The 24886-nt window shown below is 39.0% G+C and overlaps 2 protein-coding genes across 2 annotated transcripts in view; one reads left to right on the plus strand and one right to left on the minus strand.

Moving 5' to 3' along the window:
- The window catches only part of LOC110843780 (follistatin-related protein 5), a 114710-nt gene that overhangs the window by 2818 nt on the left and 87006 nt on the right, over window positions 1-24886 (plus strand). Inside the window, exon 2 of the mRNA XM_022089813.2 lies at window positions 14139-14317. The gene's annotated coding sequence lies outside the window, so the exon portion shown is untranslated. The remainder of the gene's footprint in view (window positions 1-14138; window positions 14318-24886) is intronic.
- Window positions 3651-6609, minus strand: LOC110844945 (myogenesis-regulating glycosidase). Its single transcript, XM_022091283.2, has 10 exons — window positions 6474-6609; window positions 6286-6408; window positions 5756-6163; window positions 5492-5690; window positions 5252-5424; window positions 4977-5045; window positions 4565-4905; window positions 4215-4469; window positions 3990-4146; window positions 3651-3917 (listed from the first exon to the last, which is right to left on the minus strand). Exons 1-10 carry the CDS (start codon window positions 6484-6486, stop codon window positions 3733-3735), a joined length of 1923 nt encoding a protein of 640 aa, XP_021946975.1. The 5' UTR covers window positions 6487-6609; the 3' UTR covers window positions 3651-3732.

Below are 24886 nucleotides of genomic sequence, written 5' to 3' on the forward strand. Positions count from 1 at the left end.
ACGAATGTACGTACCCCAGCACTACTGAACTAACCACGATAACCACTTTAGTATACATACACTTATCGTGACGACATGCGACGACCAAACCAACGACATTATTCCGTTCCTACACCTACACAACGGTACAGTGGCCGCGGGACGGAGGGACAATGTCCCCACGGGTATTCGATATCCCCATCATCTGTCCTTACCTCCCCTGTCCCACAATGTTAATGTCCCCACATGTCCCCACGGCTTCCGCGGTCAATGTTTTCAACCATACATAATTCTAACCCTTTCCCATACACATTTTAAAAATATATGGCAGGCTTCCAACCTCTCTATTTCTTTAAAAAGTGGGGTCTCCCCTAGAAAAAAAGTTTCTCTTAACGTCATCATTTTTTTCTTACTCTTGTGAACCTATGTACAGCAAGTGGTAGCAATAATCGTACAAATGAGTTTGCTACGTGTCGATGCAGCCGTTAAATAGGACAAAAAACGACACAAACCTCTCACTTTACTCTCCCCCGACTAACTTAACTATTATTAGAATTGGTGTAAACTCTTTTGGTTCGTATAGGTAAGGTGAGCCGGGTTTTCTCCAGTTTCCTGGTTGGTTTGTCCATACCGAGAAATGCCCTCTTCTAATCTAATGTTCACTTGTCTTCCTCCACGCATTTCTTGCGAGAAGTATGTGTGTAATGCAACTCTTGGACAAAGTTTGTGGCACGTCTTTTGACTTCCATCCACCTTTTCCTCCAGGGCTTTCTCCATCCATGCTACTTAAAACCCGGCCAATTAGTGCCCTTCGTTCGCTTCTTTACTTCCATCCAATCCTTGTTTGTTATGACTTTTGTGGTGCTGGGCTGGGCTGGGGAAATTCGTAAAGTAAACTTTACACTGGAAGAAAAACAATTGCTCACTCGTCCTCTTCTTCTTACGTAATAGTTGGTTAGTTAGTAAGTGGCCGCGGAAGCTGTGGGGACATGTGGGGACGTTAAATAGTGGGATAGGGGAGGGAGGGGTTTATATAACATGGGGAGATGATGCGGACATCAAATAAGCGTGGGGACATTGTCCCTCTGTCCGCGGCCACTGTGCGCTTTGTGAAGTACGTAGGCTAACCTGGAGCAATTTTATGCTTCGACAACAAACTTCTTTACGGCTCAAGGTACAAGTTGGTCTCGCATTTAATGGGTAATTTGAGGAGGAGAAGTGTATGTATGTGGTTCTCGGGATTGTATTTCACGTTTAGCCAAGACAATCAAGATCCATGTGGAATTTGAGGCTGGACTGGATGGAAATTTTGATTACGTAACAAAGCAGGATTTCGAAATCGAGGCAGGCCAAGCCGGGTTAATTTCCTCCATCCATAATGCCATGCACCCATCCTGCATACGTATGCACGTATTATAACCAACCCCAAGTCGAAATGAGGCAAGGAAAGCACAAGTTAATGGATAATAGTGGTAGTTTTGAGTAATTTTGATGTGTTTTGAGATGAGATTGCGTAATGGGGACGGAAGAAGAAGAAGAGGAGGAGGTCGTCGTCGTCGTAAAGAAGAGAGGATTTAACGGATGGATTATTTATGGAGGTTGGCTTGGCTTGGTTCTTGGGGACTTTTCGGGTCACACCTCGCTTTTCCTCTACGTACACGGCTTTGACTGCTGACTTGACTTACTTTCACCGTCGGAGAAGTAACATTCTTCCTTCTTCTTTGTGATTATTTATTTGACATTTTATAGCCTCCACTAAACCCTTCCTTTTTCCCCTTAAATTTTCTAAAATATATTTTCAAATACAAAATGGGAAATCCATGAGAGAATCTGAATATAAGAGAAGTAGGTGGTGGATGGTGCGTATATATATGTATGCAATGACCCCATTAGATCAGTTTTTAGTCCAAATTTCCCATTAAGAGGCCATTTCTTGTAATAACTTTATCCCTGCTGCTGGCCCCGTTGGATATTATTTTTACGGGTTTTCTACTTTAAAATGACATAAAATGTAAAATGTCGATCCAGTCGAGAAGAGTCATTATATTACTGCATGCAGTTGACAGGGTTAGTCGTTCTCCTTTATGAAATTTGGACTTTTCATTTTCGTCAAAACTTTTCTAATTATCGGGCTTTTTTAACGAGAAGAAGCTGTGCAGTGGAGAAAAAAAGGAGTACAAGGCAAGGCTGTCAAGTATGATATGCAAAAAAAGAAGTAGAAAGTCACAGAATGTGAAATGTGAATTTTTTTTCAAGGTAATTATTGTCAAATCGGGTTAGGAAAAAGTGAGGAATCTTTTATCTTGAGGGAAACCTTGAGCCTGAGTTTTTGTTTCTGAATTATGGACCGAATTCGGGTTGACACCGAATACTCACCACAATTTTAGACGAGTAGGAAATTGGTTTACATTGGTGCTGAGTCGATGTTGTGTAATCGTTACAGGGTTTTCCCCTCCTTTTCAATGCTAGGTTTGATGACTGGACTAAATAATATGTCGAAATTTCCATCTAAATATTTCCTCATGAACGAGTCCTTGGATTCCGATTGGATTTTGAGGTGTCCATATTCAAACATAAATAAATGTTGAGGAGGGGACCACAAAACTGGAATAATCCAATCCACCCGATTATTCCGACCTGACAAGTGACATGGATACCAAAATCTGCGCGAATACATACATAGCTCAAACAAATGGGAAACTTTCTCTGCAAAAAATTGAATGGGCAAAATTACAAGAATAAATCTTTCCCATCCTTCCGAGTGGTGGTGGGAGAGAAAGGTGTAAAATATGGTAATTGATCTCGACAAGGCAGACTTTCTCTGCATTTTGAGAGAGAGAGGAAGGAGGATGATGCACTTTCTTCCACCTTAATTTCCATCCAAGCTCCTCTTCCGCTTTGTGTGGGCGAGCGATGCAAGATTGTCGGAAATATGAGAGAACGTGCGTGAAAGTGAAAATACATTCACTTTCTCTACACGCTTTTCATAATAATAATAATAATGATATGATTAGATTATGAACTTGCTTACCGAAAGTGGTGTGTGGAAATGAGGGAGAGGGAAATATACGCAGGATGCACTCAAGTTTCCCGTTCATTTATAACCCGAGGAAAGTTACCACTAACCAGTGGCCGCGGAAGCCGTGGGGACATCTGGGGCATTAACATTGTAGGATGGGGGGATGGGTTTATATAAGATGGGGACATCGAACAACCGTGGGGACATTGTCCCTCTGTCCACACCCTTCCGCGGTCACTGCGACTACGCATACGTACATAGCAAGTAATTTCATTAAGCTTGAAATACGAGGTGGGTGGGATGATGTGGTACGGCGTGGTCGTATTCAATTCCACTCTTTCTCTCATCCAGTTCCACTAGTCATCATGTAATAGAAGGGAGACGATGCAAAATGCAGATGCATGGAATGCAGAATGAAATTGGGGTGGATAATGCGGGATTATTGTTGTGAATGTCAGCAAGACAGATGGGACTCTTTTTAAATGCAGATAAGCAGGAGGAGCAGCAGCATTGGTGATGAAATATTAATGGAATTATGTCCTAAGAATTTTTAACCCAAGATGAAAACCTTCTGCCGTGAATATTTGGTGCATACATTTGCATTTAAGTCTAACAATTCAAAAGTCAATTTCAAAATTTGTTGGTCAAAAACTTCATACATATTCGTACTCGGAATAATACTTACGTAATGTTTTTAATACTTAAAACTTGAACCTCTTCATTTCTCATGTTTATCATTGTTTGATAAAGAAATTGACCACATCCAAGGGAGCATCGACATTTCGAAGCCAACCAGGGCCAACATGCGTTAGGTTAGTTACACCCGATTTCCACATTCCGATGGGAAGGTAAATGTCCAAGGTTGTGGCACCTTCCTCCACAACTGGGGCTACGAGGATGTTGTCTCCAAGCATATATTCTGCAATGTAGTCAGGAGTATTATATTCCATAGAATTGCCATCAAAAGTAGGGTTTTAAGGACTAAATGTACCTTGACCAATGGTGAAGGTCTCCGGATCAGTGGGATCAACCCACCACAAGGGTCGATTAATTGGCGTGCCATCCACAACTGCTTGATATGCAGCCACCAAAATTGCATCTTTGTATTGTTCACGAATACTGAGAATTTTCAGGCAGATTGCAATCGTCTAAATATTATTTAGAAACTGTTATTCCTAAAAATATTTAAAAAATCATAAAATATTTTCATACATACTTCATCATCGAAAGATTGGTCCCAGGGAACAATGCTAAACTGGACGGAGGGCATGAACACGTTAACCTCTAACCATCTGATGTAAAGTTCTTTCGATGGCCAGTCCCCGTACGCATTGCCACCAATCATATCGGGCAGAACGAAGTGATATCCTACAATTCCGAAGAACAAAGCTGTAGGAATCATAGACCTTAAACCATCATCGTAACCCCAGGTGCTCATCTTGTCCAACATGCGGACAAAAATTGGGTGTTCCTGTTCAGCAAACGAATGGTTAATAAATAATTTTCATAAATTTCGAAAACTTTTCATTTCGAAATTTCGAAAATTTTCATGTTTTGAAAACTGACCTGAGTTAATCTCCCAACTCTGGCTTCCACCAGGCCACCAAAGGGTGCAATCGCTTCAATGTACTTTGTCGTATACATATTTGGTGCCAATTCTTGATTGCCTTCTAATCCTCGTGAATGTGATAACCATGTGACTTCCCCCGCATCGAATTTAAACGAGTCGATACCATACTCCGTTCGTAACCGCTCCAATCTAGCCCTCCACCACGTCACGGCAGCCGCGTTGTTGGTATCAATTATACCCGCGTTTGACCCTTGCCACCAACCGACAATTCCAGCCTTGCCTTTCTGATCCTTGGCTAAGTACCCCTCATTTATGGCAGTGGTAAATAAGTCGCACCCTAAAAAAGTCGCAGGTTTCATATGCACGATTGATTCAATTTTTGGAGTTTGGGGGAGATTTTAAACGTACCAAGGTTTATGAACGGGTGAACCCACAAGGTCACTCGTAATCCCATCGCTTTAATTTGGCTAACCATGGCTGTAATTAAAATGGTACAATTATTGGAATGCGTGTGTGCAGTGGCCGCGGAAGGGTGTGGACAGAGGGACAATGTCCCCAGGATTATTCGATATCCCCATCATCTGCCCATGTTATATAAACCCCTCCCTCCATATCCTACAATGCTAATGTCCCCACATGTCCCCACGGCCACTGCGTATGTGTATTTGCTATTGATAACCAACCAGCAGGGTCTGGAAATTTGTTGAAATCGAATTCTTCCTGGCCGTAGCAGGGCTCCCAATGGTCATCAATTTCTATGTGACTGCTCAGCTCAAAACCTCGACTCATTATTTGATTCGCATAATCCAGCACGATTGATTGATTCACACTCGTTTTGTATTGAGCCCAAGTCGACCTTAAAAAATCAGATTACATAATTCCAATTTCCAACAATACTTAGATCGAAATTGTACCGCATTTACCACAACGGACGAAGCAACATTGTTTGATCTGGAAGTGCGCTAGGTTTTTTATAAAACTTGTAGAAATTGTCTTGATGCACACTTTTCACGTTATCACCAACGCAAACCGTGTATTTCAGTGTTACCACGTCTCGCTTATTGTATGGATACGTATCCGCCGACACGAAACAGATTTGTCCTGCATGTTTCGTGTCCCAACCTAAATTGATATTTAAACAAGTCAGTTTTTCATATTAAAAAAATACTTGATTGTAATTAACTTACTGACAAAAAGAGGATTATCCTCGTCCGCATGGATTGCAGCTCCTTGGGAAAAAAGCCACCAGTTTTCTAACAAGTTCCCAAATTCATAGGATCCAAGGAAGTCGCCAACAATGTAGGCATTTTCATTCTTCCTGTCCGCATTAATGGGCCAATATTGATAATAAGTTTCCGCCCCTCCGTACAAATACTCGCCAGTCCCGACATTATAACAATCTTCCAAACGTCTCGCGTAAGTCGACGACCACTCCACGCGAGCACAATTGTCCGCGCCGGAGGTTATCGTGGCGTTGGCAAAATCGCCGTAGACACGGCACTCGATCGTGGGGTCGGTAGGGGCACAGTCCACGACGACGCCTTCGCCCACCGAATCTGGGAGAGAGACTCCGAGCAGTCCGCTAAGCTTGATCACTACAGTAAACAATTAATTAATTATTAATTTATTATAATTATAATTAGTAATTGTTTTAATTATAATTATAAATAACAATTATAATTAAATATAATTCAAATATTAAAGAAAATATGGGCACCTCCATTATAGCGGAAATCGATTGGTGAAGCACTTTTCCCGACGTTATGAATTTTGAAATTTTTTTCTCCATTACAAGAATCCAGCAAGATTGTTGCAATGATCGTTACAATCCAGACTAATCCTGAAATTCAACAGTAATTAATTTTTTTTGCAAATGTTTGAATAGTGCAAAATATTTATTCTTACTGTTTTCATGCATTTCAGTAGCCAAATTATTTATTTGCACGATTAAAGAGCAGTACTTTTACCAAGTACTGAATGAAGTTGGAAATTTCTTTGATTATGTATACATACAATATTTTATTTGCACAACAAACATTGCATGAACAAGATAACGATATTATAAAAGAATGAAATTATTATCTTATATAATTATTATCAAAAACAGAATTATGTATGACATTCTTGTCAGCATACAATGTAACATAATAATCTGCTAATGACAATCATAATAAATTACATAACATCACATGCCCACAAAAACATACAAGATATGGCTGATTAATCACAACTTTTGATATCTTTTTATCAACCCCGTAACACGGTTTCAATTTTGTACCTATAAATAAACCTTTAACGTAACATTCGACCTAACCCAACCCAACAAATTATAATCTTTTCACCGGTTTATTAAAAAAATTCTGAATTTAATTTGACTCAATATTTAATCCCAAAATATTAGATAAGTAAACCTAATATGAACGGATCCTCCTTCATTATTTAAAATTTATGCTACTTAATTTCTCTCATCTGGCTTCATTTTCCGGTTGCATAACTAAACGAACCACGTTGCGTTATCTAGCTTTAAGACATAAGTTCCAACTTTCTCCCCTTCTCGTCTCTCTCTCAAGTCTCAACTTATCAGTATGCGTAGCACATTTTCATTTCCTCTCTCTCTCTCAAGAATTTTTTAACTGTGTAATACGCCATCAACCAAATATCAAGCGGAAGAACAGTGGCCGCGGAAGGGTACGGAAAATGTCCACACGGTTGCCCGATGTCCCCATCATCTGCCCATCTTATATAAACCCGTCCCTCCCCTATCCTACAATGTTAACGTCCCCAGATATCCCCACGGCTACCGCGGCCCCTGGAACGAGGAGACGCCCGTATCATGCGAGGGGGAATTTTAGAAGGGGAGGGAGGCATCAGTCCGTATAAATTAAAAATATTATGCATGATAGAATCTACTACTTCATTCTTTTATTAAGAACATTTCCGTCTTCCATACTTCCGTTTTTTCTCAAATAATAACCCACCCGGTGCAGTTTATTAAACTTCTTAAAGTGGCAATTTACCAGGGAGATAGTTTCACCGGGGGGAATAGTTAGTTAGTTTTTCCTTCATTTTTACCCATACAATCTAATCCCGGAACAAATTGATAAATTCTGCGATATATAGCATTTAAAACCGGAAGGATACCGAAATTTCTCCAACTTTTCACACCCATCGTGTAGCAAGTCGTCTATTAGTCAAAGTTTGTGGGGAAAAGCTGTCGTCAAGATTGCTAAACTCCCAGGAAGAACCAAAGTCGTATTAACTCTGGGTTTTCTGTGGGAAGTCTGTAAATAGGCTGGGAATCTTTTTTAGTGGGTTAACTACAAAATAAAATCTCGATATAATTATGGGGAACCGTATGATGGGATTTAGATGACATTTTACTAAGATAAATCAATAGGATTTCCCAAACATTTTATGCTTCATATATTACACCCTTATTATCATCGGGAAAACCAGTCGGTTTTATAGAGCAAAGGGAAAGCTCAATAATACTACTGGGTAGACCCTGCTTTGATAATATATTCGATGGGTTTTGTCCGGGTTGTCCCAGCGTCCATTTATATTTTTATATTGGGTTATTACTGGGAAACCCTTTCATTTCCCCGATTTTAAATCGAAGTGGACACTTTTCAGCGCAAGTTCTCTCTGTCTCCCTACTCGCATCGTCAGTATCATATTTGGTCTCCTTCAAAATCCATTAAATATTAAATCCTGTCCAGAATCTTAACTGTTTTCTGTAGTTAAATTTCCTGGTGAAAAATGTGTGCAATTTCTTCCCTCGTGTTGGATAAACCTGAATAAAAAAACTTGCAAGTTGCCAACAGAGTCTTGTAGAAAGATAAGCAACTTAAGCAGAGGAAACCAGCACTTTTGGAGTGGAAAGAACATAAAATATTTGTCCACAAACACGTGGTAAGTATATTTCCATGTTCATTTTGTATTTCCAATTTTAACTCATTTACTCAATAAAATAATATTTCATGAAATTTTGTTTATTACAAATTCCGTCTGAGGTAATTGGAGCAAAGTGCAGTTGACGACCCCGTGCTAAATTCGACAGATACTGAAGGAAGTAAGAAAAAGTACACCAAGGAAAACAAAAAAGCTAAGAGATAAACCCCTTCCGAAATGTGTCTAAAATATCTCCTCTGTGTCCCTATGTTAAGCAGGTATCCTTAGTTTACAATTTATTGTTAATTAATCTAACCTTTAATAATTATTCACATCTTATTTTGTAACTTTTTTTGGAAATAAATAAAATGTGAATTGAAATGTGGAGTACGAGATACTGGGAAAAAAACATTTTATTGGAATAAAAGCACTGGGAAAAGAATGGGAAAAGCATGGGAAATCCCCGTAAATGCAGAGGGACAACCCCTCGGTAATATTGTCATAAAATGCTGGGGAAATATCTGGGTTTAAATTCAGTAAAACTTATGGGAAACGAGTGGGGGTAAACACGGGACAAAACTCGGGGTGGGGCGGCCAAAACCATGTATGTTTTACTGAAAATAACCCCAAGATAAAATTGAGATATCCCATAATCTGTTCTTCCTGGGCTTGATTCGCACTTTGCTCTAAAGTGACGCTAAGAGAGACATTAATGAAGTTATTGAGTGGATGGATGGATTCAAGTTTGGGCTAACCAGAGACCACGAAGGAAGAAGGGCTTTAAATTAGTCTAAATACGCCACACTCTCTCTTGAGGGGAGAAGTTGGCCTTAATTTTACCAAAACTTGGGCCAACAATGCTTTCACTGTGCATGCATACGGTTTTCACGTAAATCAATTATTTTACTGGAGTATTTTCCATTAGATGAAATGAAATTGATGTAAAAAAAAACTTTGTGAAATTTTTAGTGAACCTAAAAATACAATTTTGCATATATTAAATTTTCTAAATATAATTTTCCGACGTCAAAGTATTACTTTTTTCTGAGTTGTGCCGAAATTGAGGAAATTTTGATTTGAGCATTTCCCCATAAACTGAAGCTAGTAGTCACAATTCAATGGCCGCGGAAGCCGTGGGGACATTATGGGACATTAACATTGTAGGATAGGGGGAGGGTGGGATTTGTATAACATGGGCAGATGATGGGGACATTGAATAACCGTGGGGACAATAATACTATTGTCCCTCTGTCCTTCCGCGGCCACTGATCACATATTGATATAAAATTACACCTCTTCAACTTCAACTACCTAGCTTCTTGTACAGAGTAGAAATTCAAAATAGCTTCACATCACATCACACGATGGGATTTACACGGATTAAATTGTTGAACAACTCTCATCGCACTCGAACTTTCTCTCCCCTCCAAAACCAAACCACCTCCGCCACACGAGTATGGATGCCGTGTTGACTTAACTTGACTTTGTTTGACATTTCGAAACATCCATTATTTTGCATTGTGCTTTCTCCTGACGGAGACTGGAGACTAAGCCAAAGTTAAACGTAAAGCCGAACAACTTCATCATTTACGAACTACGAGCTTGTTGTTGTATATCTACAACATTTCCTTGCTCTTCATTAAGTTGGGTTTACCCGGAAGGCTCATTTGCATAGAAAAAGGTTACTGGTTATTTACCCACGTTCAGAAAATTGAGAAACGATTTTCTACGAGTTTGAGAAGTTGTTTTTGTTGTTTTTTAGTGTGTGTATGCGTAGAATTATTGTAATCCATGAATTGTTTTGTAAAATAAAATTGCATGTGGATAGACTTCAAAGGTTTTGAATAAACCGCAATTTCCGAATTTCTTGATTGATACGCATTTTCAATAAAGTTTATAGAATTGTACAAAACGCGGAATACGAACGGGATGAATAAATATCCAGCTCATTCATCCCTGAGTGAGGAATAGACGGACAATTTGAATGCTGATTTCGACCCATTGATGACGATCAAAGTTTCCTTCACTGGTTTTGAGAGGGGGAGACGATCGAGTGAAAAGCGGGCGGGTGGTTAACAATGTATCAAATAAATCGAATACCGAGGTGGAATTTGAATTTAAATTGGTTACGTTACACGGCATGCTGTGCAAGGTGGTGGAATATTATCGAATTTAGTGGAAGGGGTGAATGGTGGTGAATGTAAGTTGAATTGAGGATAATTAAATATTTAAGGTTATCCAGTAATAAAATAGTGATAAAATAGAGGAAAAGTCGCAGTTTAATGCCGATTTAGATTTCTGGGTACAGTTTCGTATTAATTTATGAAACAGATTTTGTGGAGGAATGATTAATCAGTTTTATACTTAGGCTTTTTTTGTCAATTTCATGCAGCGACCTTCAAGATAACATAAATTACACATAAAAGAAATTACGTAAAATTGTGCAAAAAATTAAAAAAAAACATAAATCTAAATTTGTTTTCAAATTTAATTTTTCTCGACATAATTTCAATTTTGTAAAATTTCATAAAATTTTTACACCATTTTTGCCATCATCTCCAATAACTATCTACCTACACAAAACATACAAACAAAACTACCTACCCAATCCACCCACCTACAATTTCTCCGTTCCTTTAACCCTCTCTTCAGCTTTCCTTCCTTCCTTATCTCGCATCCCTTAACTGAAAACTATTCGAATTCTGACCACGTTCTCATCCTCTTTGAATCGGAGGGAAAAGCAGAAACAGCTCTACGAATGACCAGGAAATGGAAATGTTGTACTCTATCTTCTCTCCCGTACTCCATACATATTGTGCGTCTGTCTCTACTATCCTAACAAAACCAGGGTCGTATCCAGTCCCAAAAAACACACACACATTCCACCGACTGAATCCAGTACATAAATATTTTTGCTTACTGTACATATAATCAGTTGCCGCGGAAGCCGTGGGGACATCTGGGGACATTAACATCATAGGATAGGGGAGGGACGGGTTTCTATAACATGGGCAGATGATGGGGACATCGAACAACCGTGGGGACATTGTCCCTCTGTCCGCGGCCACTGCATGTAAAGTCAATTAACTTGCCCACTGGTCATCTCTCTCTCTCTCTCTTTCTCTTTCATGTTATGCATTCCACCCTAGTAACAACTGCCTAAAAGTAAAAGCAACTCTTAAAATAAATAAATAGCACTCCCTCCTTCTTAATGTGCTGCGATAATAAAACAACGGAAAACTTTCACTTTACCGGACACGACTAAAAAAAATATAAATATAGTGAAAGCCGCCTTCCTTCCACCAATGAATTACTCTCACTCACGAATGAATAAATAAATGGCTAATCTAATCCCCCATCCTGCTGGTGGAGACTACTTTCACTACTTTCACTCTTCCTGCCCATTATGCGAGTTAATTTGCATGGATAATGTGCAGCGAATAAAATTAATGGTGGTGTTTGTATGTATTTGTCCCGCGCAGATATACAAACACACACATTTTGGGTACTTTCTCCCAGCTAAATTTAGCCTTGGAGAGAGAGAAAGTGGGATAATTCAATTATGCTGAATTTACTGATACTGCAGATGAGATGGGAAACTGGGTATTGTAAAACAAGACATAAAATGCGAGAGGAAAATCCCCTTTAGTTTTATCGGTTTCATTCCATTTTCCCAGTTTCCGTTCTAATCAGTCGTTAAGCTTTGCTTTCACTTGTTCGGATTTTCCTCAACCTACTTTTCGGATCAGGAGTGAGTGAACGCAATTCCTGATTCGCACATTATTATTGAGAGGAGTCGAATTATTAACTAACTTATTATTCGGTGATGGCCGTCGTCCTTGTTGTTTTGAAGTTTGGTTGGTTGTGAGAGGTGCTCTTCTCCGGGTGCGGTTTCGACTTGAGCAATAACTTTGAGTTTGAGGTTGGTGTGCAATAATTTTGGTTGGAGGAAATCATCACGCTGCGTGACTTTGGGTTCGATTTGTTCACAGAATTTGGAGAATGGTGGTGATGGTAATGGTTGCACAAGGAAAGGAGGACTATTTATGTATATGTACGAGTTTATTCGGTACAACTGAAATACGAGAGCAAATGGAACTGACAGGACGGGACGACGCACATTTCGAGATCCTAAACAAATACGGGGGATTAAAACGGTCTGGTGGTGGGGAATCCAGTGTTTTGGAGATACTAATGACTAGCTCGTGGAGAGAAATTTTAGTACAGACTTGGCAAAAATTTTGAGTAAAGTACACATTTTAGTAGAAAATTTTACGCATTTTGTTCTATGTTACGTTGAAAAACTCAGAGAAACTTAGAGTACAAAATGTGGAGAAAGTCAGGCTTTTACTTAAATTCACTATAGAGTTGGCAAAAATTTTCTAAAAATTTTGAGTAAAATACACATTTTATTAGATACTTTAACGCACTTTGTGCAACTTTACCCACAAATTGGGAGAAAGTCATGCCTTTTACTCCCCCTTAAATATTTTAATTACCATATTTTTTCCCAGAAACTCCCCAATTATCCTACCACCAAAGTGCCCTTGGTGTTGATTACGGTAACTACACCCCATATTTAATTAAGCGTACGAAACATCTTAAATATTCCGCCTTTGGTGCCGAGATTATGGACAATTTTATTTTATCGTACTGTTATGCACGCCCTGATACTGTGGTAAGTTGGCTATTTGCTTTAATTTTAGATTCAAAGTCTAGTTTTCCTGCTGCCTCTGCTGAGGCAAATTCCTAATTTGACTCCTCTCTCAGTCGTTGTTATTCGCAATATTGGATGCTATTTGGTCTCTTGTGGTGGATGGAGTGGGACGGTATTTGGTGTGCTTGTTGGGTGATTTAGTCGGCAATGAAATGGAATAAATGAGAGTCTTTATTTGGTAGGAGGGAGAAGATGAGTTTGGGATATCTCGTCAAGTAAATTGCACTCATTTACATTTCTTTCACTTGGGTGACTTTCTCCTTCCGGGGTGAAATCAGAGCAAGGAGGAGATCACGACGTAGTAAATGACGCATTTTAATGCATACATATACAAATCTGGTTCATATATGCATGCAAAGTAAAAGTCGTGATTGTTCAAGTTTTCAATAAATTATTACTGACTTTCACTCTGAGAGAGAAAAACAAATTAGCAAGAAAATCCAGTTAAACTTTAAATTTATTTAGGAAATAAAAAAGTCTACGTATTTTTTTACTAAATTATAAATTGTTACATTTTGACGCCAATGCTCAGTTAGTGAAAAAGTTTTGTACGCTTAAGCAGCTAAAAGATTTATCTTCGATGGTTTTTTTGTATTTTCGTATTTCGTATTTTATTATTTTGTATTTTAAGTATTTTCCTAATCTATTTTCAGACCCCAGAATCTCCAAAAACAGTTCATTTCCCCCCCCCCCCAGAAAATAAATAAGGGATCCAACAACAAAACAATCGAATTCAAAAATTTTGATAATGAATGACAGATAAAATTCTTCGAAATATTGACAAATAAAGCAAACGTTTGCTTCGTTTCTTCACTAATACCTACTTAATGTAATCCAATTATTTAAATTATAAATTGTGACATCTCAACGCCGATTCTCAGTTAGTGAAAAACTTTAATACGCTTAAACAAGTAAACAATTTGTCGTTACTGTAACGAAGTATTTTTCTAATCTATTTTCAGATTCAGCAGAATCTTCAGAAAACCGGACATTTTCCTCCCCCGAAAATAAATCCACCAACAAAACAATCGAGTCGTCCAAATGATGATGGGAACCTTCCTGTAGCGAAAATTACCACATTTTTTTCTTAATTCATGCCCCTTCTTCTTCATCGCAATCATTAAGGATCTCACCTTCCAAGGTACGTACGCAGAAAAAACCCCTCTATTTCAGCACTTTCATCAAATCCATCCATTCATCCATCGATCCATCCACTTTCCTTCTTTCTCCGAGAGTTTGTCTTTCTTCTCTGATAAATAAATGATCGCGGACAAACTTTACGACACAAAGAGAAACTGTTTCGACACAGGCGAGAGTATTTACTCGAGAGAGAAATATATACAAGCATGTATTCCTATTTAGCGAGCTACCTATTTAGAAGGTAAAACTTTGCCGTGACGAACGTGTTATACAAGCCGAACGTGACCAACTAGGCTTATTTTTTCCCTTGTAATCTCTCCTCTTCGTGTTCCATCAAGTGGACAAATGCTCGTTTCCTGTCCTCCTTTTTTGTGAGTATGGTCGTTGTTCTCTTACTTATTTTATCGGGTGGGCACTTATCGGATCGATGTTTCTTTTTATCTAATAAGAATAAAATAAGGGTGAGATATTTATGGAACAATGGTAGCTTTTGTGTTCGCAAATTGAATTTTTGGGTTGGGATTAGTGAGTTTTTTTTACATTTTTTTGCTTAAATACTTTTGAAATATGTTTTTTGTTCTTGAATTGAATTTTTGTTTGGGATTAGGACGATTAAAATGGGAGATTTTTTGCCTATAAATACTTTTGAAATATGTTTTCCAGACTGGACATGAAGAATTGAATAGGGACACCATTAAATAGAATGTGGTGTGTTCTAGGTATTCTGGTGTCTGGGTGGATTAAATGTTTGTAATTGTAACGTGCAGGTGCATACATATGACCAAATCTGCGACCAGACATGGTCCTGGGACACTTTGGCGTAATTACGGAGACGCATTTATACGGGACGTGTTTTTCATTAGAGGACATTACGATGCGTTACACGATTCGATTTTGAATACGGAGGAGGTAATGAAGAGAGAGGGCGGGAATTGAAATATTGATGTACATACGTACATACCTTTACACTACAATTTTATAGCTTTGAATTACATTTGGTACATATCAAAATTTTTTGTAAATTTAGTTCAAAACTTAATAAAAACACGGAAAATCCATTTTACGTACCACAATTTTACTGATATATCTTTGAAGTATGGAAATTTGTGTGCGTTAACTATTTACATATGAAATTTTTTGTAAATTGACTTAAAACCACATGACAAACACCGAAAATCCATTTTATTTAAGATGACTGTAGAATATTCGTCAACTTTCAAACTGCCCCCCCCCCTCCCCCAGATTTCAACCATTTCTCTCTATTTCCAAATAAATAAATGCCCCCATTTTTTTTCGACTAGCTGTCGTCCTTTGAGTGAGAAAAATCACATCCCATCAGCATCATGTCGTCTCCCCCTTCGTAATTTGTACCGAAACCAAACTCTACATTAAACCGGTCCTCGTGCTCTCGCAGCCTGGCAAGTGACAGACATGTCTTGTCATCATTCCAGCAAATAATAAAATGATGAAAGAGACCAAGCACGAGGGAAGCCATGAAAGAAAATAACGTGATTTCATGACGTGATCAAAACCCAAGCGAGGAAGAACAAACGAACCAAAATAAATGACCGCCGTAAAGTAATCCTCTCGTAGACAAAGCCATAAATCTCTGTTTCGTCCATTTCACTAGCAGGAGTTGGTAGTAAATAGTATTAGCACTACCAGTTTAGTAGTAGCAGTACTGCCTGCTCGTCGTAATTCAATGCTCAATAATCAAATATATGCATGTAGCCAGGCCAGCCAGGTTTTACTCGTGGTGAGTTTGCAGTGACCGCGGAACAATGTCCCCATGCACGGTTATTCGATGTCCGCATCATCTCCCCATCTTATATAAACCTCGCCCTCCCCCATCTCACAATGCATGCTAATGTCCCCACAGCTTCCGCGGCCACTGGTAAGTTTGCATGCACGAGACGTAAGAATGCCAGGCATACATACATACACATTTTATGACTTTCACTTCCTATCCTACAACTTTGGACAACTTTTCTCTCCTGATTTTCTCCAAAGTCGGCTGTCTCTCTCTCTCTGTTTGGTTTTGGTTTTGGTCTGGTCTGGTCGGGGACACTTTGTTTTATTTATGCAGGATTTGATTTGCCTACATAGCGACATTTGAGAGTTATCATCATCCTCGCAGAGGCAGTTGAGTGCTTCAATAGTAATAATGCCACTGTGGACGTGATGTTGCATCGTTCCACCCAATACTTCAGAGACAAACTGACGTATGACATGCAACCAGGGAAAGAATATGCCATAAAGGATGCATTAAAAGGATTAATGAAAACGCACATTTGTGGTGTGGTCGTACATATTTGGCTCTCATAAAAAATCTTGCTCAAAGTAGAAATCAAATGGGAAATGGGGACAATTTTATGGAAGATATTTCACATTTCAATATGGGTGGAAAATATATGTGCACATTTTTACCCTTTCCCATCCACCAGTGACATACATGATGGCTTATTGGCCTTTTTTTCGAGGAGGAGATTTGCAATATACGGAAACAATAGCACTTTGCCTTTATTTTACGAGGATGAGATCGCCATGTGACTTTCAGTGGCGAAAAATCATCAGCTTTTCGGACATTTCTTCTCGTGATCCTTTTTTATTGCCGATATAAACTGTTGAGCATGCAGGAGAGGAGGAGAAAGTTTTCTAGATTCCAATACTATCTGGATAGGTTTTTCTCCTCCAGTACGTACATTTTTGTCCAAATGTTGTTCTGCTCTGATTCTCGAGACGCGTGGAATTTCGTCCTGTCCTGCAAATGACTGACTAGCTACCACCACAACGAGTTACGTATATGTGCCGTCAGTGGCCGCGGAACAGAGGGACAATGTCCCCACGGTTATTCGATGTCCGCATCATCTCCCCATCTTATATAAACCCGTCCCTCCCCCATCCTACAATGTTAATGTCCCCAGATGTCGCCACGGCTTCCGCGGCCACTGTGTGTCGTCGTCCCTCTTCCCTTATAGAAAAAGTCAAGTCAAATGAAATGTCATCCCGACAACACCGAAACGTAACAACAACGATCCCATTTTACGACGAAATACCACAGCACATTTCGTATTATGCTTGACATCTAAAAAAAAATAAGAAGAAGAATAGTTCAACTAATAAAAAGCACCAGAACCAGAGTAAAAGAGCTGACTTTTGAAATTACTTACGACTAAAAAAATTGTTACTGTACAAAATAAACAGAAATATTCTATTGTTCTTCCTTCGAAAACAAGGGTGTCCTGTCCTCGTGTTTTTTTCTTTTCTCTCAATTTTTTGATCTCCTCTGAGCCCCCCTCTTGACTCTGACAAAAGCTCAATCTCAGCAGCGATAAATACACAGAAAGCAAGTGATTGGATGACTTTTGGTCGACATTTCCAGCCTGGGAGACAAATCGATGGAGATTTCTTGTCCTTTGATCATGCTCTCGATTTTTTTTCCTGCTTGTCCTCCATCCTCATAAAATATGGCCTTGTCCACTCTCCAAATACAAATTGTTATTAACCTTTGTCCTCGTGGCATGAATCTCATCTCATCTCTTTTTTTCAGGAGGGAAAGTCTCCACCACGGAAAAAATAATAATAACTTGTCCAAAAATAGTATTCTTTTTTTCGTCCCAGAATTATGTAAGAGTTGTCTGAAATTCCTGTAAATTCCAGACAATCTTGGTGTTTGCAAATTTTTATGACTGGGGATAAGCTGCCCCATGAATTTTAAGGAAGAATTCACACAACAAAAGTTTTGGTTGACTTTATGCCCCAAAGTTATTAAGTAAGTAAAGTTGTTGGACCACAGGACGAAACCTCATCCATCAAACCAGCCAAGTATGAATGAATGAATGCCGCATAATTTCCAGATTTCGGAATCTTTTCAAACTCTCCCGGCTTTAACTCGGTTTTAAGTTTGCATTCCGCCAAACTTTGAAAATTGAGTTTGAAGCCGTGGGGAAATAAAGGGAGGAGGTGGAGGAAGGAAAAGAATGTGCGCTACAGTTGCCGCGGAAGCTGTGGGGACATTAACATTGTAGGATGGGGGAGGGAAGGGTTTATATACATACATGCTCAAAAAATATTTCGTAATTTGTAAAAAAAATATTCATTAATTATTCAACATTTATTCATTTTATTAAAAATTCACAGCATTAGATGAATTTCTCAACTTGCCCTACTGTATTAAGCATTGAGCAAAAAATTAACCATGAAAAAAATATTCATTCATTATTCATTCACACGAATTGAATAGATATTTATTCGATATTTATTTACTACAAAATCAGAATAAAATATTCATTCAATATTCATTCAATTTTTGAATGTTGAATGAATAATTTATTCATTCATCATTAAATGAATGAATGTGAACATGTATGTTTATACAACATGGGTATATGTAGATGATGAGGACATCGAACAATCGTGGGGACATTGTCCCTCTGTCCCCTCCAGCTTCCGCGGCCACTGCTTCGCTAAACTAAACCAGGCACATATAATATGTTGGCACGAGGTGTTGCAATACTTGGTGGCGGTGCAGATTTTATTATAGTGCTTCACAAGGATGTAATATGTATGGATGTGAAAAAGAGAAAGATTTTTTTTTCTTCCAGAAATTTGGACAGAGATCACTTTAAGGAGTAAGTGGTGGAGTGAGCGAGTGCTTACTTAACACCTTGAGGCTTACGGGATGGAGAAAGAGAGAAAGTTAAAGTTTTAGTTTTTTGGAAAAAAGAAATCTTTGAGCTGACTTTACAACGAGGATGATGCTTTTTTTAGCTGTGTAGGTTTGCCTGCCCGTGGGGGTGCGGGGATAGTGTCGTCTTAATATGTGAGTAAATGTGTAGGAATGATTTTAGTACAGGTGAACAATGTAGTTAAAAATACATCTTCAAAATTTTGAAAAAAAAAATTGTGCAGATTTGGATCCATTTCACAAAAATTTGATCGTAGCGTATAATAAAAGTTAAATTAGGTTGATAATGAAATCACAACCATGGTTAATTCCTGCTTTAAATTCACTCCCGATGTAAATACATCGTATTAACGAACAACTAAAGTGAAATATGGAAATTTACTTATTTTCTCTAAATTAATACGCAATTTATCTCTCTGACATGGTGAAAGCTCCCGTGAAAGCACGAATACATACCTTATATAACCCTCTCCCGAGAAATCTGCATGTCCATCCAATTTATTCACATAAGAGGATGACAACCTCTCCACCTTTCACGTTTGAGTGGCTTTCACTCTCCGCCGCCGCCGCCACCTCCAAAAGTCAAGTAGTCTCGAGTGGGAGACCCTTGAATTTAAAATAATAATCCTTAAAACACACTCCTACTTACTTACCTTGCACACGGAGAAAGTCGGGAAAGGTGAGAAAGTGAAAGTGAAAGCGTATAGTCGAACTGTTTATAGTTTTCATTTTCATTTCACCTAATTTAATTGGGCTAAGTAAGTAGTTTCTGAATTCCATTTATTTTATCGACCTGGTCACAAGTACCAGTGGCCGCGGAAGGGTGGGACAATGTCCCCACGGTTGTTCGATATCCGTATCATCTGCCCATGTTATATAAACCCCGCCCTCCCCCCATCCTACAATGTTAATGTCCCCACAGCTTCCGCGGCCACTGATATATAAGTACCACTGGAATATATATGTAGGTACGTATAAGTGAGAAACCTTCATTATTATGTATGCAACTACGCAATATTTTCTCCCTTGCGACACACTGAAATTCAAATGATATGATAAAAGTGAAAGTAAAATTTCAACTTGCTGTCCGATGGGATTTCATGGTTGGTTCTGCTTGTGCGAATTTTCCTTTAATCATAATACATACGTAACTTGATCTAAGGAGAAAGAGGAAAATGTTGACTTTTGATTTTATGCAAATTTCAATACTTTCATGTTCCCTGTTTGAAATGGGACACAGACAGTTAGTTACTCGTTGGGGGTGGCAGGTGTGTCTCTGTGCATATATTTGACTTACTCGGTAAAAGGAAAGTGCAGCAGTTGCAGAATTCAAATTTGCAAATGTTTTGCACAATTTTCATGGAAAAGTTTTGCTCACCCGACTGACTTTTTAAAAATGCATTACATTTTAGGAAATTTTCAAAGTTTCTTTTTTATATTTCCGGGCAGCTTTAAAAATTCTGCAGTGAACGAGTCCCATCATTTTCAACGAGGTTACTGGACTTGATGTTTGATCTAGATTGGTTCTGTCGCCTGTGTCCTCGTTTCCTCCTCCTTGTTGCTTTTCTTGGTATTGGTATTTTGTCTGCAGACAGTGTGGGTCTTAAGAGTATTACGTCTGCTTGGTTGGTTACTGGGGAATGTTATGTATGGGAAAAGTTGGGGTTTAAACGTGCGAGAGGAAATTAGCTGGGTGGCCTGGCTCCTCATGAGAGAAAGCGAACAAGAAACTTAATTTCTCCAGGAAATTGAAATAGTTTCTTCACCAGCGGAGGGCAGCTGTCTCCTTTTAAATCCATTTGATAGCCTTTAACTGCCCCCACTCGCAGAGACAAGAAAAGAAGAAAGCCATGTCAATGTGTGTCCTCGTGGAGAAAATGTCCTTCGACTTCGTTCGAGTCCGAAAATAAATAAGTGGGATGTGATGTAATGAAATGCAAGTGGGTTTTTTGGTGGGTGGGACTCATTCACGGACCAATTTATTCCATCTTACTCGTCCCATTACCATTCCGGGCTAAGTGATGGGGTCACTTTTCTCCTCTCTACTTAATTTGTGCATGGGGTCCAGCTGGGAGAAAGTCGAAATTTTAGTAGGATCACTTTTTGCTCAAATGTGCATATGTAAGTTGGGATTGTTACACTGTTAAAAATCAGATTTTTAGTAGTGTATATGTGACTAAATATAGTCACATGGACACCGCATTGGTAATGATTTGGTAATAGCTTGCCACCGGACTGGTAGTAGTTTGTTTCTGAGTGGTAAATTTTTCACTACCATAACATTACTAAACGGTAATGCCCCTTATTACCAGAGTCATATATCTAAGTAATGATTTAATACCAGTTTTCTAAGAGTGTACTTATATTTGCAAATCAGCCCCTTAAAAAATACCAAAAACCACCAAACACAATTGGTTTTTCCTGGAGAAACTTGACATCTAATCTAAAACCTTATTAAACCTGCATTAACCCCAAAGAAAAAAGCCCCGCTCCCCTCTCGAAATTCCCATACGAGTAATTCTACAAAAAGAAAACTGGAGTAAAATCTTATGTAAGCAAACGAATCGATAATTTATTAATGGGATTCTTTCTGTCTTTCCGTTCGCTACCCTACTTTCCCATCAGGTCAGCACCACATTCTCATCCCGGTTCACGTTCGCATTAACAATTACGTTGATCCGAGAAATGTACCAGACACTCCATAACCGAAGGTCGAAATTGGTTCGGAGAGAGAAAGTCTGTGAGTCCTTAGTCACTTTAAATTTCAAAGTTGAGGTGCACTTACGACTTGTAAGTATTCATTTTATAGGCACTCAACCCGATCCTCGCATGATTTCCCTCGAGCTACATTTCTCACCAAAAACAACCCAAACCTCAAGGTGAAAAAACACAAAAATTGTGTTCCATTCTCCACGAAAAACTTTCCCATGCTGGGATTACAACGTAACTTTATTTATGCTGAATCAATCCGTGAATTGAATTAATCGAGAGGGTAGGAATTGATTATTATTTAGGTTTCTGGAGGCATAATTTTACTTAGAAAAAAAACGAGAAAATTTTAGGCAGATGCACTTTATCAAATTCCTCATTTGATAAGAAGATATCTCAGCTTTTCTCTTATGTCAGCACTTTCTCCCGAGATGATGACGACATGATGAGCAAGCATCAAAAATTATGAATCTTTACTCATTTTTCGTCCTCTCAGAAGCACCACCATCTGTCCCGCCATTGATCCCCTTCACTTACCACTTTTTGATTATTATCGATTCATGATGATAACCTCGGCTGTTAGATACTTTTCCTTACATACAGATAAATACACATGTCGACATTGCACAAGATATTTACACGCGTGACAGGAATCCCAAATAAAATCCGTAATACAGACAACCTTGAGATTTTTTTCTTCCCAATAATCCCCACCAGCCAGATCAGATAGTCTGGTACGTCGAGGTATAAAGTGGTAGTGTGAGCAGTGGCCGCGGAAGGTCGTGGACCGAGGGACAATGTCCCCACATATGCCCATGTTATATAAACCAATTCTTCCCATATCCTACAATGTTAATGCCCCCTCATGTCCCCACGGCTTCCGCGGCCACTGAATTGTGAGTGAGTGAGTGCCAGCCAGCGTATTTACCTCCCTCGCGCAGCCAAAGATATCATAAGATTAGATTTATTCCCATCCATTATTTATGTCGGATAGATTTCGAGTAAGAAAAAAATACTTTCATCTCGTTTCATCATTCTTTGCTTTCATCCGAGTAGAAAAGAGAGATAGCTATCGAAGAAGGAGGAGGAGGAGAGGGGTTCATGAGGACTTGGTATGAAAGAGTGCTCATTTTTTTAAAAAAAGAGAGAAAGTAACCAACTTGTCTTATCTTGACACCTTCTCATCCACACCCACACACGCCACGCCACACCGACTTTCAACCCCAACCTTATTTATCACACCATTCAGCCAGTCGTGCATAGCGTGACGGGAAGATTCACGTATTCATCAATCCACTTTTCATGTGCAAAATGTCTAGGAATCAAATTTAGTGGCAAAATTGGCACTATAATTCCTCATGGCAGAGTGTTGAATTTGAATTTAGTGGACAATTAAATGTTACCGATGAGTAGAAAATCTTTACCAACTATACTCTTAGAAATTCGGTGTTAAAATTAGTACGGTATTCATATATGACTCTACCAAACTGGTATTAATAAGTGATACCGTGTAGTAATAGCTCGGTATTAAATTTTGACCATATTGTTAGCAATTTTTTACGGACCGGTATAACTTTAATACCTGGTAACAATTTTGCTACCACATTATTAAGAGTGTAAACATGTATCTTGGCATGATGGAGTCAGCCACCGAAGGTGAAGTATCGGTTCACCCATCTCCCAATAACTTTTCTCAATCGAAACCAATCCTATTCCGGAGGTGAAAGTGTGAGCAGGAATGTTAATAAATGGCTTATTTATTGGATTGCATCCCCCTTCCTCCTCCTCGAGGACAATGTAATAATAGCCGTGCGTATAAAACAGGATGGATCACATCGTTCTTTTTTCTTCCTAGATTGCATTACATTCCGTCACACCTTCACACCGGAATTCTTCCTACACGAACAAACCTTGATCAAAGTTAAGGTCGGCTAGCCAGACTGACATTGACTTTCTCCTCCCATAAATTGAAAGTCAATCCAATCGATACGTACGCACTTTTTGAGGTGATTTGCATCCATCCTTCCCAGACAGAAAGTACATTCACGCTTACACCAATTTACGATGCATGTGTATGTACACACATCAGTGGCCGCGGAAGCTGTGGGGACATCTGGGGATATTAACATTGTAGAATGGGGGAGGGAGGGGTTTACATGACACATGATGGGGACATAAAATACCCGTGGGGACATTTTCCCCCTGTCCCCTCACCCTTCCGCGGCCACTGCAGTCATACACACACATCAGCAAGTTTCTCTCCCCCCGATTTAATACTTACGATTCTCACGCACGCACTTTCACCTAAACTAAACAGCCCCCCAGACACCTTTTTAGTAGATGGTTGCTCCTTTTATTGCGACACATTCTTCGCCCCGTACTTCCGTCACGAAGAAGAGGCAACAATACCAATGTCTTTTTTCCGTTTGGATATTTTTATTGTATTTCTTTGCTTGCAAAGCATCCAGCAAAAAATAACTCTATCCGCCACTCTTCCACTCGAACGAATCGGCGATACGATAGAAAGAAGCAACCTTCATCTGCGGAACGAATCTTGATCTTGAAAGTGTTTCTCGTCCATAAAAAGAGATAGGAAAAGGCTGAATGTGCATCAATGTGTGGGGAAGAGAAATATGAAAATAAAATGCAGCAACAAAGCAGCAATGATGGGAGTTTATTGGGCAGAAAAGAGAGAGATGAGAAATGTGTCTCGTTTGCTGTATGGGAGAGAGAAAGTGGGGGAGAAAGTCTCACGCTCCCTTTCATCCTCATCGCCTGATTTTCAAGAGGGCTTTAATAACTCAAAGGGAGAAGATAAGATAAGATAAGGTACAAAGAGGATGAGAGAGAATGGGGCGAGGGAAGGGAACTTATTCAGATGAGAAAATGGTGTACACGGGAAACAAAGCAAAAGCAATGTTGTGCAAATTTGTATTCAAAGTGGTTTTTATTCCGTGTTAAATAGGGGAAAATTTTGAGTGTAGGCGGAGAAATGTGTGTGTTTGATCAATTTTTAAGAGAATTAGCAGGATGCATACGTGGAAATATGGATGTACGTGTTTAAAAGTTTGTTCGATAATTATCTACGAATTTTAGAGTGAGGATGACGCCATTGTATAAATTTTGAGCAGTGTGAACTTATTTAAAATATGAAAGGTCTGGCTGAAGTTGTGT

This window comes from Folsomia candida, unplaced genomic scaffold (genome assembly GCF_002217175.1).
Source record: "Folsomia candida strain VU population unplaced genomic scaffold, ASM221717v1 Fcan01_Sc002, whole genome shotgun sequence".
NCBI classification, from domain to species: Eukaryota; Metazoa; Arthropoda; class Collembola; order Entomobryomorpha; family Isotomidae; genus Folsomia; species Folsomia candida.